The 18572-nt window shown below is 43.2% G+C and overlaps 1 protein-coding gene and 1 long non-coding RNA gene across 2 annotated transcripts; one reads left to right on the top strand and one right to left on the bottom strand.

Annotated features, from left to right (window-relative positions):
• Positions 1-2258: 2258 nt before the first annotated feature.
• Positions 2259-3300, top strand: LOC144097435 (uncharacterized). The gene is made up of 3 exons (XR_013307019.1): positions 2259-2391; positions 2688-2752; positions 2855-3300. It is a non-coding gene; the product is annotated as an uncharacterized LOC144097435 (long non-coding RNA).
• Positions 3301-5056: 1756 nt separating this feature from the next.
• LOC144098030 (uncharacterized) lies at positions 5057-8188 on the bottom strand. The gene is made up of 5 exons (XM_077630597.1): positions 8007-8188; positions 7145-7306; positions 6658-6931; positions 6385-6495; positions 5057-6083 (listed from the first exon to the last, which is right to left on the bottom strand). The coding sequence occupies exons 1-5, from the start codon at positions 8186-8188 to the stop codon at positions 5175-5177; spliced, it is 1638 nt and encodes a 545-aa protein (XP_077486723.1). The 3' UTR covers positions 5057-5174.
• Between the last annotated feature and the right edge of the window lie 10384 nt (positions 8189-18572).

The following is an 18572-nucleotide window of genomic DNA, read 5'->3' as shown; positions in this document are numbered from 1 at the left end:
GCCTGCGTGCATGCTTTGCTTTCTGTGTGCGTGCGTGCGTGCGCGCGCGCGCGCGTGTGTGTGTGTCCTCTGTGCGTGTGCGTGCGTGTGTGTGTGCGTGTGTGTGTGCGTGCGCGTGTGTGTGTGTTTGTGTGTGTGTGTGTGTGTGTGTGTGTGTGTGTGTGTGTGTGTGTGTGTGTGTGTGTGTGTGTGTGTGTGTGTGTGTGTGTGTGTGTGTGTGTGTGTGTGTGTGTGTGTGTGTGTGTGTGTGTGTGCATGCGCACGTGTATGTGCGTGGGTTAGTGCGCGTGCGCGCACGCGCGCTGGCGGGTACGCGGGCGCGCGCCCGCGTACCCGGTATAGGAAACCAAAGCACCGCCGAGCGGCGCTGCTGCTCCGGACAGGGAGCGCCACCTCTGGCAGGAAAATAAACAGTGGGGATAGACGGGGGGGCTCTCGTGCAAGCTTCCTTCTTTCGCTCACGCTTCCTCGCACGTGCAGACGTTTCGCGCTGCTTCTGTCGCGTGTCACAATGATCCGGCTGCAGTGCAGGTTCAAAAAGATATGCCAACTCGACAGCTTTTTCAGAAAGGCGAACCTAATCAAAGGTGAAAAGCTCCTCAGTCATGTTTACTCCGTGGAGCAAATAATTGAAGACAACGAAGCCAGATTGAAAGGCAAGTGCGTGTCACAAGTCAGCGACAGTGTCGTCTACGACGTGTGCCTTGAGGTAAGCCTGTCCATTTGTTATATGCTCAAATCATCGAACGTTTTATAAGCACTAGGTACGAAACGAAGCGGTGCATTCGATTGAAGTTCTCCGTTGTTGTAATGCATGGGTTTCGATATGACATTTTTTCAGAATTAACAGAATTAATCGTGTGCTTTCGTGAACGGCGTTTCCGGCGTGGGGAAAACATTTTTACGACCATATCATACTATACACTGTAAAGCTTGGAAAGGTACGAGACACTTGTGCACCATCCGTTAAAACATCACCCGCTGGCTTGGCCGGGAGGCAGCCGAACTTAAGAGCTGAAAAGCTACACGTACTGTTCGCCTTTTTTTTTTAGTTTCACGTTTTTATTCCGATTCTGATGGCATGCACGCACTTTATTTTTTGCGACTGTCGGATTTAAAGACGTAAATATGTAAAATATGCTTCACGAACGCGATGTTCAGCGTGAGGGGTGCCGAGCTAGAGGCGCGCTGTCGTGGCTATGGTATCGCTCGCGCGACGCGCTCGCTTAACATTGTGCTGGGTTTTTGAAATAGTCAAAGCTTTAACCAAATCTTTTGCCTTATTTTCAGTTTTGTACGCGCGCCCGGAATAGTGTGACAGAGAGGCAAACGAAGCTGCAAAAATGTACACTGTGCCAAATGACATGCTGCTGAAAATTTGTAGCAGGGAAATTTGGGAAGGAAATAACGCTTAAAAAGTCGGCAGGCGTCCACGCTGTCTCAATTTTATTTCCACATTTCATAGCTGGCATGGTACTGCCACGAAAAGCAGGAGCTGCTTGTTCGAGAGGGGCGCTACACCTGCAAGGCTGGAATTGCAGCTAAGTGCAAGCACGCAGCAGCGGTGTGCCTGTACGTGGATCAACACGAAGTGAAGTCGTGCACCAGCGAGCCCCAGAAATGGGGCAAACCGAAAGGAAATCCTAAGAGGAGCTTAGAGCTCTTCCTCTTCCCTCGTAAGTATTTTTGGACACCCGACGGGTCACACAATTCTAACTGGCAGTTTTCAGTTTGAGTGAATAATTACTCTCCTTACCCCTTGTCTTATTCTCGATAACAGGAGAGGGCAGCAGCATTCCTGACATCAAACCTGCTGACCCTAATATTATTTTCGGCTATCCGGACATAATGTGTCCACTCAGAGAAATATTGGAGCTGCAGGATCGAAGCGCTGATGATGTTATTTGGGCAAACGTCCTAAATGACATTGTTGAAAAAGTCACAGAAACTGTGGAAAAAGAAATATTTCACGATTTACTGCAACCAATGTCACACCGGCCTGTTTACCGGTATCTTAATGTCCTTGATGACAAAACAACACAGGCAAAAGACTTTCTTGTTGAAATGGATGAGGAAATGGCGAATATCTACAAAACAAAAGTAGTGCTGAAAGAAGCACCATGCGACATGTGCTTCTACACCGTAGGCCAAGCAAATTGCTCACGGTATGGAACTAAACTTTAGTAAAGGATAGCCAACACATCTCATATACACTGTGCCGATTCATTTTTGCAAATTTTCCAATTTGCAGATGGCATGATGAACGTCGCCTTCGAATCACTAGCACGAAAGCACATGCCATACGCACAAAACGAAGTGACGAAGGATTCCAGAAAGCTGCTGATAGCCTCTGCAAGACGTCATCGTACACGAGTGCTGCAATGCATTATGGTATTTATTTATTTTTTATTTACAGAATACTGCAGGCCACTCTGGGCCCTTACAGGAGGGGCAATACTATGCAACACAAATACAGAAAACACTGCCAGAAATTTTAAACACAAAGTCGATAACTTCAATGGCGTCAGTGTTCTATTTTTCTTTTATGTTTTTTATACAAACATTTGAGGTGTTTAGTTATGGTGTCACATCTTTGCTTTCACTTCTGCTACAGCAAGCCTGATTTCAAAGCGTGATGTTCATGGTTTCTTTGCTCAGAAGTATAACGTGTAAATATGTTTCACTAGGCATCAAAACTGAAGCCACAGCACGAGAAGATCTGCAAAGAAAGCTCGGCATCCGTATTGTGCAGGTGAGGTTACTCACGAGTTTACGTTACAAGTTACTCCAGGCATGCTCTCTTTCCTGTTGTATGTTTCAGCTTAAGCACTAATCTCAATTATTCATGTTCTAGGCAGGACTCGTTGTGCTTCCGCAGCAGCCATGGCTGTGCTGTAGCCCAGATGGACTGGCAACAATTGGCAGTGAAACTGTGCTAATTGAAATCAAGTTTACATTCAAGTACAAGGAAGAACCTTTTATAGACTATGAAGAAAGGAGGAGCTTGCTCCCCTACTTAATGTTTGATGGGGATGTGATTGTGCTGAGACCCACACATTGTTATTACACACAAATGCAAGTCCAGCTGTATATCCTCAACCTGCAATGGGCCATTTTTTATGTGTACAGCCCCAAACATTCTGTAATAGTGAAAGTAATTCGGGACGAGGCTTTTCTGTGGGAGCTTATTCCCAAGATGGAGCATTTTTATTTCAAATTTTTGATACAGCGTTTGTTCTAGGCTTGTATGCTCTATTTTTCTGCATTGATTTTCGATGATTTCCTGAAATCAAACTTTTTGCTGGCATATCTGCCATTGCATTTTGGCCTTGTTCAAGTTAAACTCTTTTGTATATTTTGCTTTTATAATTTCTCTGTAGACGAGCCTATTTAAGCAGTAATTTTTGTTGTAATTGTAGTTTTATCTAGTCGGGCTTATTGCATTGCATAGTTGTTGTTCGTCTGTGTAGTGTTATGAACGGGATGCACACCCACCGAAGATTAATGCGAAGACTCAATCGACCAGGATGACCACGTGGTAGCGGCAATTTCGACAGGTCGTTGACCCACGAGGCCCCCACGAAAAAAAAAAATGTGCTGCGAATCTGCCTGCGGAATCTTTCCATGCTCTTCAGGAAGGGGGGAAATGGCCTTCCCTTTGTCTGTTTCTTCCAAGAAGCGACAGTGGTCAGACAACAAGGGAAGAAGGAAACTGCAGCATCCCCGAAATTAACCGTGACTGACAAGTGCCTGTGTTTGACTTCCAGCGAAGTAGCAGCCGACCTCCGAATCCTCCTCGCCCATTTTCACGGGGCTCCGCGTGCCATGTGTGGTGACTGTTTCGATCTGTGCCTCGTGTGTTGAAAGGGGCGGAGCCTATTTAACATGCATACTGAGCCAGAACGAACGCTCTAGGCCTTGGCGATAAGGCTCATCCAGTCGTTCGATGCTACGAACTCTTAATTCTTGATGTTTGTTCTTTCTTTCGTAAAATAGGTAAATAAATTTCTTCAAAGTGCCAGTAATCCTGTTTGTGTTTTCGTTGTCCCAAATGTCAGCTTCTATTCTTCATATCTTATCCGGTCGTAACAGTAGTCATACTGCTTTAATTTGGTGTGGTAGGGTTAATAATGCGAGAGCATTACATGGTTATGTCGCGTCAGTAAAAAGTGCCCGCAAATTTTGTCCACACAATTATGTAGTTCTGTTGAGATCAATGTGCACAAGTTTGATTGTGTTAGGTATTGCGTGAGTAGATTTTAAAATGGGAAAAGTTTGGTTCTTGAATTTAAATTAGGTAATTAATTTAATTGAAGTAATGAAAATAAATGCTGTGTTTGAAGCAGGTTTTGTGTGACGAATTCGATGAAAAATTATGTAAATGCGTGAGAAGGCTTACTTAGTATAAAAATAAAAATCAAAGAATAAAATATAAAGAAACAAAAATTTAAAAATAACAAAAGCAAATAAAACTACAATATAAAATTTTAAATAAAAAGTAAAAAAAACAGTGAACAGATAAAGAGGAAAGGCTTTCGCATTTCAGCTCTTAAGCAGACTTAAATGCTATCCTGTAAATTTTTTTTTGCAAAGAACTGCTTGTCTATTATAGCAATAAAATATATCATCAAGCCTTTGCTTGCTTTTTACAGACAGCATGGTTACAAATAAGGGCAACAATCAGAATCCTTCATTACGTTTCATTATTATAATTGAGCAGCATATACTTTTATATTGCACATTGGTCTATTTGATGCTGGTCTGTGTTGTCCGAGTGATCTCCATTGCTGTAGTAGGTTACAGTTCACACTCAATAAACCAAGAATGAATGCTGTGTTCTCAAATGAGGTCAATGCATTGGCTTGTGTCCATTACTATCAATTTTGCATTCTTTAGCTTTTTACGACTGATTAAAAAACATTCACATGCAGTACAATGACACATTACAGAACCATCACAGGACTTATCACTTCAAAATAAAAGCCAGATGGAAAACATTGTTGTGATTGCGGAACAAATTTATTGGTTAAAGTGCACATAATTGCGGTTTTCTAGTCACAGGTTGTCAAATGAAATTGCAGAGCTATTTTGTTTCTTTTGAAATGTCATCTCTTTTACAAATGTAATCCATGCACGGAAACCAATTTATGAATGCCACAGCAAACCAAGCAGGCCTACTTCTTAATTATCGGTGCTTGCATGTTCACAAGGGCAGCGCACACAGACACTACTTTGTTCATGTGTGGGACCAGGCTTAGCGGTATTCTGTTGCTTAGAACGTGATATATCTTCAACCTTTGGATTACTCGTTCTACATGGATGCGTACAGACGCAATCTTGTATGTCTGCTCCATGGCTTGTTCAGACAGCTGTCCAACCCCTGAATTAAAAAGAGGCATAAGTAGCACTGCGCCTTTCCCTTCTACAGTTGTCCGTATGCTTGGGAATCCTTTGTCACTTAAAACTAAGTCCCCTGGTTTGAGAAGCTGCAGGAAGCCAGAGTCCTGGGTTATGAAAGAGTCGGTGTGCCTTCCTCCATAAACCCTAGAAATAAAACTTATCATTCCATTAGGAATTATGCCTATCAAAAATTTCAACGTGTATCCTCCTTTGTAATGAGAATACAACATGTGTTGACAATCTGGATTTGATGGTGTTTCTGTGCGGACCTCGGTGCAATCTATTATTAGGGTGCAATTCGGATAGTTGTCTTTGAACGGGGCAGGCAAAGAAAGCTTAATTATTTCTCGGGAAGGCATGAAGACCCAATTTTTCAGGGCAATGCTTAGAATGTCAAGTGTCTTTCTAAACACAGTTGACGCTGTTGTGGCTGTGACACCAAACATAGCTCCCAAGGCACTGTATGTGATCCCAAGCCGTAGCTTGGCAAGGAATAAGCATAACTTGTCTTCCCTTGACATGGCATTGCGCCTGTACTGTGGTGCTGGCAGCAAGTTCAGAAGGAGGCAAAAAAACTGCAGTGTCACACCGCACAAATCCTGCAGTGCCTCTTCCTTTTCCTTTAGGGATTCAACGCTAAAAAATCCACAGTTTCGCTTCCAATTTTCATCTCTACTTGCAACCTACAGGAGAGAATAAACATACAGGATGATGAAATGAAAAGGAGATACACTTAGGTAAAAGGAATAATACATTAAAGTGACATTTGTACTCTACGGTGTCTAAACAAATTCATTCTAAAAAACAAATTAACACAGGCATTAAAAATTATAAACAGGAATGTCATGCAGGAACAACCAATTAGAAAAGAACCTTGCCCAATAATGCAAGTAAATTGGATTGAAACAAGAGGTGCGGTGCTAACAGCAAGACAACACCACAATTCAACAAATTAGGTAACGAACAGCAGCATCATCGTCTAACCTTGTGACTCATTTCTGTGTGTGCGATTTGAGCAGATGCTTCAGTGCCATTTGTTGCTGAGAGAAGTAGAGCCAGCTTCCCCGAAGTAGCACATTCCTCTGTTTGGCATGCCTGAAAAACATGAAACAAGGATATTTTGTGGTATTTAGACAAACTTAGTGTGCTGCCTAGGGCAGTTGAAAGGACACTATTAAAAGCAAATGCATGCTGCCCTAGTAGCGCGCTTTGTTTACACTGACTGCACAGGAGCCCCAAACTGAAAGATGTCCTTACAGCGTCCCTCTTTCTTCCAGTGGAATGACTTTCTTGTCTTGCACTACACACAAGCACCAAAGAATGCGAGTCACTCATGTTAAGCAAAGAGGTAGCTGTGCTTGTTTCCAGAAATGCATTGCTGAAATCCATGGTGTTGAAGTCACGATGCGCATCTTCCAGAAGGGAGGTTTCCGGGGCCTGCATTGTTGCTGCAACTGCTGTACTTTGTGATGGATGCTCATCTCCTACAAGCTGTCTTGAAGAGATTTCCTTCTTGAAACGTGCCTGCCACCTGCATTGCACAATCAAAAGCTAAGGTTAATACCAATCGGGTAGGCTGCAAGAAAACCTGCCATGAAATGTAATCACTAAATACTTGCCCATGCATCTATTATTCATATTATGCTGACTCTGCAATTTCATAAACCAGGTTAAGTCAACAAAACATTGTTCAAAACATGAGTCTGTAATTTCTACTGGCAGCCTCACAATTTTTCTTTCATACCTTTGCGCCCTTTCCTGATCAGGCGCCTTTTTTCTGTAGACAGGTGGAAAAATGGTTGGGATGTAGGATGGATCTTGGCTGACGTCACTCTTGCTGTTGCCCACAAAATGTCGGCTGCAAATTCGCGTATGTTCTTTTGGCTGCCACAAAGTTCCATCCGGACTGCACAAGAAAGAACAATATTCCCTCTTATCCACTGCAAAGACAGGAACACACATGCATGCACTCACACACATACACGAACACAAAACGAAGGTAAATGCACGAACACGCACAGTAACACGAACGAGTGCACGCACTCTAACAGGAGCGCACACGAAAACACAGACACGAACGAACACATATGCACACAACAAAGACATGAACAAATAAAAGAAAATAGCACGAAAATCGAAGGTGGCAAATGAGAGAACCGCCGAGCTTCTAAGCACTGGACAAGTGATATTCACAAGTTAATATTCTACCGTAATAAAGAAGCACAACAAAGCGAACAAGCAAAACAATGTCAAAGTATATTGAAATTAAAAGCAGTTCGTTCCGACTCGAGAAAGCTGCTTGCCCGACGCGTAACTTGCAGACCTTTGACAACGTCCGTAGTTCAGCTGAGTTTAACCAACAGCACAACAATCAAATTGCGAGTGTGAATTTAAACGGCGACGCCTACGTCTAAAAGAACAAGCCGAATCAGAACGCTTAATGTTCTCACCATGCCACCGTAGCTTGGCTCTCACACACACACAGGCTGCGAGAAGGCGGCGAGCTCGAGATAACTTTCTGCAGTCGTCGCGCGCCGTGTTAAGGAACAAAAACTAGTAGCTAAAACGGTCAAAGCAAAAAGCGAGATAAGGCTGCAACGACTTACTTGACTCTCCTTACAGCGGTGATCCAGGATTGTCGCCTTTCTTTCTCGTACCATCTTCCAGGGAATCGATACAGTTTCACAGGCGGATCGAGTTCCCTGCTGTTGTCTGCACTGTTGTGGCAGCCCACGACACAGCAGTACTTCGGACCCCGCTTCTGTTTTCGTTGGGCCGTTTCTGCCATTGCGAAAATCCGCTTCAACACCCTCGTCGAAGTAGCAAAGCACTCACTAGCCGTGCGGAGACTCCGCTGCGCACCGGCCGGACTGAATCACGTGCGCACGCGCGCGCCCACGCTTTCAAGCAGGCAGCACCTGCACGAGCGATTCCCAGTAGTTCCGCCTCCGCCCGCGCGGCGCTGTCGTCGCGCGGGGAAACTTGACCTTGGGTCTCCTATAGGACTCCACCGAGGTCCCACCGCGGTGGCTCAATGGTTAGAGTGTTCGGCTAGCGATCCGGAGTTCACGGGTTCGAACCCGACCGCTGCGGCTGCGTTTCGATGGAGGCGAAGCGCTAAAGCACCCGTGTGCTGTGCGATGTCACTGCACCTTAAAGATACACACGTGGTCAAAATTATTCCGGAGCCATCCACTATGGCACCTCTTTCTTATTTCACTCCCTCCTTCATCCCCTCTCTTACGGCGTGGTTCAAATGTCCGCCGATATGTGAGACAGATACTGCGCCATATCTCCTTTCCGAAAAACCAATTTTCATTTTTTTTTCATTTGCACCGTGGTATAGGAGCCCATGGGAACACCGCGTTCTATTTCAGCAGCCGGGCGCTCCTCTCTGGCTGTTGCTGTTTTCAAAGTGTATCGTGCGCCATTTCATTTCTCCAAAAGCCAATTTTCATTTTTTTTTGTCGCGGGTGCGCTTTTATATTTGTTTCCTCGTGCATGGATACGCATCGCGCACGACTTGTAGAATTGTTTGTAGTCTGTTCACCTTCTCCTCACCGCGGTGCATTTTGTTTCATTTTTTTTCACGCTCCGGGACACGGCGCGTCACTGCACTGCGTGCGGTGCAGTGCCGTTAGTGCGCGTCAGCGTAATTTCGCACTGCAGCGCCTAAAGGCTGGTTCACATAGAAGCGATGAGGGCGAACTGAGCGAACAGCGCCGGGACGCCGCGAAGCATTTCGCGAGCTCTTGTTTCGCATGCGTGACCGCTTCGGGTTTTCCAACGCTGCGAAAACCAACGTTTCTGGCACAATATATGCGCTTGCAACCGTTTTTGGTGGTCTGCAAACAACAAAAACGTAATATATACGCGCTGTTTTTTCATTTATTGTCTTATTTTACGTAAGTAAAAATATACACTGCGTTTTCAGCATTCCACATCACTTGTATTCTTTTTTAAACAACAGCTCGAAGGTGTGGCATACAAACTCGCGAGATACTGCTTTCCAATAATGGACACACGTGGTTGGGACGAAATGACCGATATCATTAGCAAGATGGATATACGTGCACAATATGATGATTCCTTAAATTACCTCCTTTTGCTGGAGTAGTACTGCCTTTCAAGAGAAAAAAGAACGCCTTCCTCGAACTGCCGTCTCTGCTGCGCTTCAGGGTGGTATCCGTATGGGAGAATCGGAAGCAGGAATCCGAGTCTCATGCCACGGTGAGCTTTAGTTTGCATAGGTAGAGTTATCGTGTACTGGTTCTTAACACTGCAATATTTTCGCACAGATGCCGCTGCTTACGAACGAGGACATGTAGTACTTGCAGAAGTACTAGAGAATGTCTTCTGAAAAGTTTGAGGAGCTGTATGACTTGGTCGAAGGGCCGCTCATAAAACTGTTCGTTGTGCTAGAACTCATACTCTAACGAGCAAGACTTCCAATGACTCTGAGGCGCCTGGGAGTGCGCCTAATTTTACTGACGATCGCTGACACAAGTACGCCTAGCTGATATTTCTGCGTTTCCTTCTAGGTACGTGGCATCAGGGATGCAAATTCAAGATGTCGCCAAAGCCTTCTGAGTGGGCATTTCCACAGCGGGTATTATTATGCGCTAGACGTGCAAGGTGCTGCGGCAACATGATCTGGTGGGCGAGTTGGTCAGACAAGGTTCTTGCTTTGCCGTTGCTCTGCGCTGGTTTACAAGAACTACAGCTGTAGCATGTTAGTCAGCCGATTTTCCTCAAAGTGCGTTGTTGGTAGCAAAAGAACGTAAATGGGCTGCTTCCTAATTTGTTCCGCTAAATAAGCTAACTATTGGCTTTAGGGTACACTGCGTGTGCAGATGTACCCGTGACGGAGAGCTGACTCGCAGCACAGCCCAGCGAGCTCCGGGCAGTATTAGTATTTTGGAATTCACTTTAATCAAATCAAATCAAATAAAAATTTATTCATCTTTCTTTCGTACATGAGTTTTTCTTGTTCAACCTAAGCACAGCGGGCTTGTTGGTTGTTCAGGCAGTGGGGTGAACCCCTGAAACTGTACAAAAATTGTACACAAAACAATGACATTAGGCGCACTGGTACATGCGTATTATGCGCAGTTTTGTATACATATTGTGCAAATAGTAATACAACTCGAAAAAAGCAACAAAAAATGAACAGAGGACATCATAACAGCTTAAAATGAGCCATATCTAAACAACTCCAAAATCTGAAACAAAAACAGGGAAAGTAGTGTACAGTATCCAAGAGGCCATCAGTGATTTATCTGCAAGGATAAACACCATTTTCTTATTGCTTTAGTCAGTTTACGTTTAATTTTCAAATTGCATAATTCTGCGCCAAGTTCGTTGAATTCTTGTAGCATATACCTCCTTATCTTTTTCTCATAATGTGTAAAGAATCGTGGCTTAATATAAGATTATATCTTCTAGAAGGCAGCGTTTTTCTTGACGGACATTTTGAAAGAATTTTTAAAGTAATGACGTGTGAGCCCTGTGTAATGAAATAGTTTCCGTATTTCTAATACGCCTAGTCTATACATCTTTCCTCCTTATCAACCGCCTGCAGCATAGTACCACAAGTTACACTATTTACAATTATTTTAATTATGCGATTTCTGGCTCCCATTACGTGATCAGAGCAAGTTCCATACAATTTTATTCAGTATGTTATAATAGATTCAGCTCGCGCCTTGAATATGATGCGCCTTAGGGGTATCGATGTCTTAAATCTCAGGATGAACATCATCATGGACAGGGCTCTAAGCCTGTTACATATATACTGCACATGATTAATCCATGTTCTATGCTCATCAAACATTATTCTGAGACATTTAACCCAGAGTTCAAACGGTTTGGCATTACATGTGCACGGATCCCAATGCTAGCAAAGTGAAAAAAATGGACTCATTTAGGTTTATTCGCTTGTGCGGGTTTTGGAAACTGTGAAGCTTCGTTTTTTGTCGGTTCAAATATATTGAATTTTGAGCAAGCCAGTCCATTACGTTGCACATATCCTGCTGAACCTTTTGCTCCCAGAATGAAGGTCGGTGAATTCTTGTGCTGGTGCTGCGTCATCTGCATATTGAAAGATTCTTGACATTATTTTAAAAAAAAAACGAGTTCAGGGACGTATATATTGAATACTAATGAGCACAGTGTACTTCCTTGCGGAGCACCAAATTTTATTGCGTTAAATTCACTGTATTCGTCATCAATTCTAACACACTGTGATCCGTCTGGGAAATATTCCTGAAAGAATTGATGCAATCGCCCCTGAAACCCATTTTTCGACTTTTGCAACATTAATGCGTGATAAAAAGTAACAAAGGCTTTTAATATGTATAAAAATAGGGGTAGTGTAAGGTAATTATATACAATTGCGGTGTTCACTTAATCCGAGAATTCTTCTAAGAGTGCAGTTGTATTCCGCTCTTTAGTGAAGCCGTATTGTGCCGGATTGTTTTAAGAATATTTCTCGCAAAAATACTGCATAACGAATAGCACATGTTTTTCCAATATATGCACAAAAGCAGGTATAATAGAAACCGGGCTGCAATCTGTGCAGTAATTTTTCTTACCGCTTTTATACACAGGCCCTTTCTATCGATATTTTCAGTTCGCTGACCATAATTACGGTTTATACTATACCGTTTAGTATTTTGAGAATCGCAAATTTTAATATATTAAAGTTGCAGTACAGATCGCGCACACGGATCTTATCAAAAGCTGGTGGCTTGAACGTCTTCATTCTACCTATGATGTTCCACAGCTCAGCCTCTGCTAACTCGGGAAGGTACGTTGTTTGTTCGCATGTACATATCGGCTTGCATTCCAGATGTTTTGGCCATGAGCGGCGCGCAGCTTATCTATCACGTTAAATAATGTGTCATTAAACAGTTCACTCAATGACAGTGTTTCTTCCTTCGGAAAGTTGTTTTCGATAGTCTCCTCAATCGTCGCCTGTTTGACTCGGCCGATTAATGGTTTTGTGCTTTCTGCTAACAGAGCAAGGAATGTACATGAAGTGGCACCAAGGGTTCTAATGTATAATACACGAAGATTATTAATCATTGTTGAATCTAAGACCTTTGTTTTGAAGTACAACTCAGCAATGATTGTTATGAAGCAGATGCTGTCTGCTCTCATTATACATTTTAAATGACAAAATGAATTAATGGATGGAGGGATGGAGGGATGGATGGATGGGATGGATGGATGGATGGATGGATGGATGGATGGATGGATGGATGGATGGATGGATGGATGGATGGATGGATGGATGGATGGATGGATGGATGGATGGATGGATGGATGGATGGACGGACGGACGGACGGACGGATGGATCGATGTATGTATGTATGTATGTATGTATGTATGTATGTATTTATGTATGTATGTATGTATGTATGTATGTATGTATGTATGTATGTATGTATGTATGTATGTATGTATGTATGTATGTATGTATGTATGTATGTATGTATGTATGTATGTATGTATGTATGTATGTATGTATGTATGTATGTATGTATGTATGTATGTATGTATGTATGTATGTATGTATGTATGTATGTATGTATGGAAAAACTTTATTTTCGTTAGAAAGCATGTGCGGACGATTCTGTGCGAGATGGCCATCAGCCCAGGGCTGACGCCGACCTGGGTGGCCCACTCCACAGTCCTGGTCTGGACGACCGGGTCTGAGCTGGCCAGCACAGTTTCCCACTGCTCGACGGAAGGATCACGCAAAATTTTTCGCCGGTGGCGACGCTATGCTACAGCTTCATAATATGGGGTGATAGATTGCCAGCTCCTGACATCATCTGCATTCCGGCCGAATGTCCGGGTAGATTTTTCAAACACGTAAGTGTTCAAGAATGAACTCCTCTGCAATCTTCGCCAGACGAATTCCTTCCCCTTTATCAATTGCTTGTCCGGGGGCGGGTAAATTCTCCGCTCAAGTTTGTAATGGTTAGTAATGTCTTGAATTGACACCAGCCCAACTCTCGTGGACCTCTCCGGAACATCTGGCGCACCTGCTCGCTTGACGAAACCTCAAGCATTCATGAGAGCCGTCTCGTTCCCAGTGTTCCCAGAGTGTGCCGGTACCCAGACAACTTCCACCTCCGCATTACCTCGCCCCGGTGCCCGATTTAGCAATAATGCTGCAGTGACAGATATTCAGCAAATCGCAAAATTTCGGGTGGCTGATTTTTGTCGCCGAAAATGAGGTCAGCTTTAGTACTCGCTATAGTTAGCGCTATCACCGCCTCTTCTCACGTTTCTGAGGAGCAGGTTTTAACTGATGCAGAGGTGACCAAGCGTCCCCACCCCTCCACCATCGCACAAAATGAGATGAGGACACTATGAGATCAAAGGGAGGAGCGAATATCTGGAATGTCGGGATGCAACATGTCCAGAAGACCCTGTATTTTTAAATACAAAATTAACAATTACGCATATGCTACCAAATCAAAAAAATCCCACAAGCTGTCGGCCTGTTGGATCTCTGTAATTTAGGACCCTGGAAGCCTGTACCTCTGTAGGCTTGAGGGCCCGTTGTTCTGTGGGCTTGTTGGTGAGTAAGCTTGTCAGTCTGTTCGTTCATTTTTTGTATTTTGGCTTACAGGCTTTAGGCATTTTGGCCTACAGCCTTTTGGCATCTCGGCCATTAAACATTAAAGCTTGTCAGCCTCAAACACTAGAAAATATGCTGGCCACTGACCTCCTACTGGATCGTTCATTAGAGAATCTAAGTGATATCGGACCTTAACTTTCCGAAGACTTCTTGGACAATCCAAAAGCCAAGGGAGGAACCGCAAAAACAAAATTTGAGCACACTGCCAGTGTTCAAAAGCTGGCAGCTACTGCGCTCCTTGTAAAAAAGGGCAGTAAAGACTTTTCACACTTGACTTTATTTCCGTATTTTGATATATATGCAGAGCATATAAAGGGTGTTCTTATTTACATGTCCTGGTAGTAAAAAATATCCTGCGCAAAGCACGCGTCTATTTTTGCTCAAACATAGACCACATGGTAGCTTATTACAGTCTCCGTTTTTCAATAAATAATTTAGCATCGGACTTGCCTGGAATTTCCGGGATGAGTGAAAAACTGGAGTCGTCTGCGAACAGAATTTTTACCTAGGCGAGCGTGATAGCAGATTTGATAGGCTGCACTATCTCGTGAACTGCGAGGCAAACAATTTCTGCTCGGAAGTAGGAGGGAGGGGGGTGGTCTCGGAGCAGTACCCCAGATGGCGCAGCCTGTCAAATTTGCTGCTCCGCTGGCCTAGACGAAAATTCTCTGCGCAGACGACTGCAGTTTTTCACAGATTCCGGACAAGTCAGGCAAGTTCCAATGAATAAATTATTTATTGAAAAATGTAGACTATCATAAGCTGCCCTATGGTATGTGCTCGAGCTCAAATAGGCAAATAGTTTTCGCAGGTGAATTTTTTACAACCCACGAAGGTTAATATGGAACACCCTGAATGTGACGTCAACAAAGGTGAACGTGATGAACGTGACCTGAAAAACAGAAAAGCAGACAATGATTTCAATATCACAAATGAAAGCTCCCCGATAAAGGGAGTAAATACAATTAAAAAAAAATCTTAGAACACAGAAGAAAATGAAAAAAATAAATCGCACACGCTAGGACTCAACCTGCAAAGCTTCTCAAGTCTAAAAACTCTTCCAGCAACCCCCAATTGGTTCCCATATGCAGAGAATTGCATTACTAAATATTTCATAACATGCAATGCCAAAAAAAGAACACAAAGAACATGACATGAGGAATAGACAGCCAATTTCAATATCCCAAAACCGCACTTGCAACTGAAAGCTTCAAAACAGTCAGCAAAAGCATTTTCAAAAAAAAAAAAACTAAAAAACACCCTAAACATAAGGAAATAAAAAAGGCAGAGGGAAATAAAACTACACATGCCTGAAATCAAACTTACATTTATGAAAGTTACCGCCTCTGCAAGTCTTCAAGCTTCTGTGCAAGGTGTTTCCTTACAGATTTAATTCTCTTGCTTGCATCTTCTGGGTTTGATGCACCATTGTAAAGGCGAAACAGTGCTGTAGAAAAATAAAAGGCCGAGTTTCCACATCTCTTCACCACCAAAAAAATGCAAATGATGGCATGAAATTGTGAAAATAAAAATATAACGCCAATGGTGCGTATAGGTAACATGATGCATAAAGAAAACCAATATAATCGCCTCTCCTTCACTCTGATTCTCGTTCGAGACTCCTCCTCGTTGCAAAATCTGATACAAAATGCCGCCTGTGCTCACACCAACTGTTTACAACGGCCAGAGAAACTCAATCATTTCCTGTGGTCGCATCCGTCCAAACTAGAAGTGTTTATCATGTCACGCATAGAAGAGTGACGCGTTCTCGGCTCCATCGTCTGCTGCGAGTGCACGTGACCTAAACTTTGGCGAGAAGTGCTGCTGTAAATAACTGCCTAATCATGGCACACTGCAGCATACCTTCTACAGTGGCGTCGCTTCTAAACGAGCTTTATGATTAAAAAATCATAACAAATAGACAGGGCGTCTTGCCTCTTTAATAACACCGCCGATGACCCAAACTTCCCAAGATGTAATTGCCCCCTGCACTAGCCAACTGCATGAACGGCTTGTTCCCAGTGTCTCCACTACCCAAATCTAGCACTTGCTGCAGATTGCTTCAGTACATTTTAAGCCTCTGAAGAACTGTTATTGCAGTGAGGGACAAGAAGGTGCCTTTCGGTGCTGAGCGATTCATGCGTGCAGGCCTCCAATGGCTCCAAAAAGAAGCCGTTTCTGCGGCTTCCATGTTATTGATATTCATGAAGGAAGAAAGCTGATAACGAAACTTAGCTACAATAAACAAAAATAGCTGAATTTGAAGCTTTGCAAAAAGAACCAACTAAGGTACTTGTGGCTGAAAGTAAATTTTTGTAACAAACTGCTTCCAAAACCAATGCAATTTAGTTACCAAATAGCAAGACTGGCAACACGTCAAGGAACGGAGACAACTAGGTCTTGTTTTTTGGATAATCTCAATTTTCAATCTGCTAAGCCCAGCTATATGCAGTGTGCATTCTCGTCATAGCAAGAACACCAAGCAAAGCAGTTCTCAAGCATCGCCGTGTGTAATGCCCACCTGGGGTATGCAACGGGACAGTAAACAAAAAGTGGCATGCTTACACCATTTACAGCTCTTTCAATTAAGTCAGCGATGCATACGAAAGCTTCCTGCATATGCATAACTAAGAGTCTCAAAAGGAGCACCTTCATGATGGAACAAAGCAAGAGTGTCAGTGTTAACGTACCTCTTACAGATTCAAGCTTCTGTGGCGTGAGAACTTTCTTTGCTTGAGTCTTCCCAAGCGACAGGCTCTTGTTTGATAGGGGATCAGTCGCACTCCTGTTCCTCAATTCATCGGGGGTCCGGAACAGCCCCGTTGACAGACGACAAAACATGGAATCTGTGGAGGCTTGGAACAGTCTCCCCCAGAAGTCTTTTTCGATCCATGTGCCACTTCCAGCATAGATCTGCTAAACGAAAACAACAGTTAACATCTGTGCGACAGAAAACATGCGTAGTACTGCTAACTCCACTTCAACCTATAAAAATAATGTACCACTAAACAGCGTTCCAGCACATAGCAGAGGAATGACTGCTATTTGCATCATGGTTGTATAAAAAAGGGGTGCTTAGAATCGAGTAAATAGAGCATGCCATTTTATCGCATGTAAAAATTTGGACTGCTATTTCCTGGCAAAGCTGAAACACAAGCTCTGACATCACCTTAAGACAAAAAGGACCGGCACGCTTCTATATGTACAGGTACATTTTCATATTTATGTTCCATATTCAACATTGCTTTATCATGCAATCCGAAGACCCCATACAGTAATGCCTTAAGAAGTCAATAATACTGAGAACCTAGACATGGTAAAAAACAGCGCAACGACGACGGACACGTGCGAAGAAAGAAGACGGACAAGCGCTGCGTCGTCGCTGCGCTGTTTGTTACCGCGTTCATGATGCACCAACTCTCAGTTGTCAGTTATTCTGCAGAGCCCAGAAAATTATTCCTGTGCTTGCATTCGCCAAAAAAATTCCGCCGTATTTGTATTGCACAGTACTTCAAGTGAAATTCGCATTTCATGAACCCTGCGAAATATTTTATGGCTGTCTGCATAATCCTTCACCTGTAAATGCTCGAACACCTTTTGCCCATCAACAGAAGTATACAGTTATTTTGTTCTGTTCACATTTCTGCAAATTCAGTTTCTTGGAAGCATTTATATGTCATTCCATTACCTGCACAGCTGAGGAATGCAATTGTGCAGAAATGTTTTATTTCAGTTTCATTAAAAAAACTCCTTACCTTTCCATCATCCCTCGTGGAGCCTATTTCCACACCAGACCTTGCACTGCTGTGGCCGTCATGGTTGGCTGCTGCTGCATTAGGACAACGATTTTGTTAATGAATCAAAAACGAAGCAACATCTACGCCTCTCCTGAAGCACAATAGCTGCAAATAGAGGCATGCTTATAAAGTTATACACAACTAAAGGTAACATAAGGGCTCTAAATAATTATAAATATCACGAACTGGTGACGCAAGCATAAAAGGAGAGAAAAATATATTTCGACACCAAATACTGCAAATCTATAATGCTACCGTCTTAATTTTACCACCAAAAAATTCACTGTGGGATGTCTTCAGTGCTCTAATAGTTTCATTCCTTCTCCTCCCCATGGGTATATAGTATTCTGCGCACGTGTGAAAGATATCCGAACAAACAAAAATACACGTCCAAACAATTTCACAAGAACGTATAACTGAATCTTAAGTTGCCTGCAAACAAATGAGCCATTACTTTGGGCATGCCCTTAATTAAGAAGACTACTTCGCACTGCAGCTAAAATAGTATTGAGCCAGCGCAAAGCTCTCCGCCCTCATTCTTGCAGCAATCAAAACTTTCCTGCTGCAATTAAGTACAAAAAAGCTCAGTAATTCCAATTTTACGGGGTCGTAGTTACAGTTTGAATTAACTGAAGTTCGAACTAGTGAAAGTGAACAGAATATCCGGTACACTGCGATCTGGAAGCAGCATGCTAGTGACATTACCAATTCCATTGTTCCA

The sequence above is a fragment of the Amblyomma americanum genome, chromosome 7, assembly GCF_052857255.1.
Source record: "Amblyomma americanum isolate KBUSLIRL-KWMA chromosome 7, ASM5285725v1, whole genome shotgun sequence".
Taxonomy (NCBI): Eukaryota; Metazoa; Arthropoda; class Arachnida; order Ixodida; family Ixodidae; genus Amblyomma; species Amblyomma americanum.
Note: the sequence above shows the minus strand (reverse complement) of the source record. Positions and strands in the feature narration are given on the sequence as shown.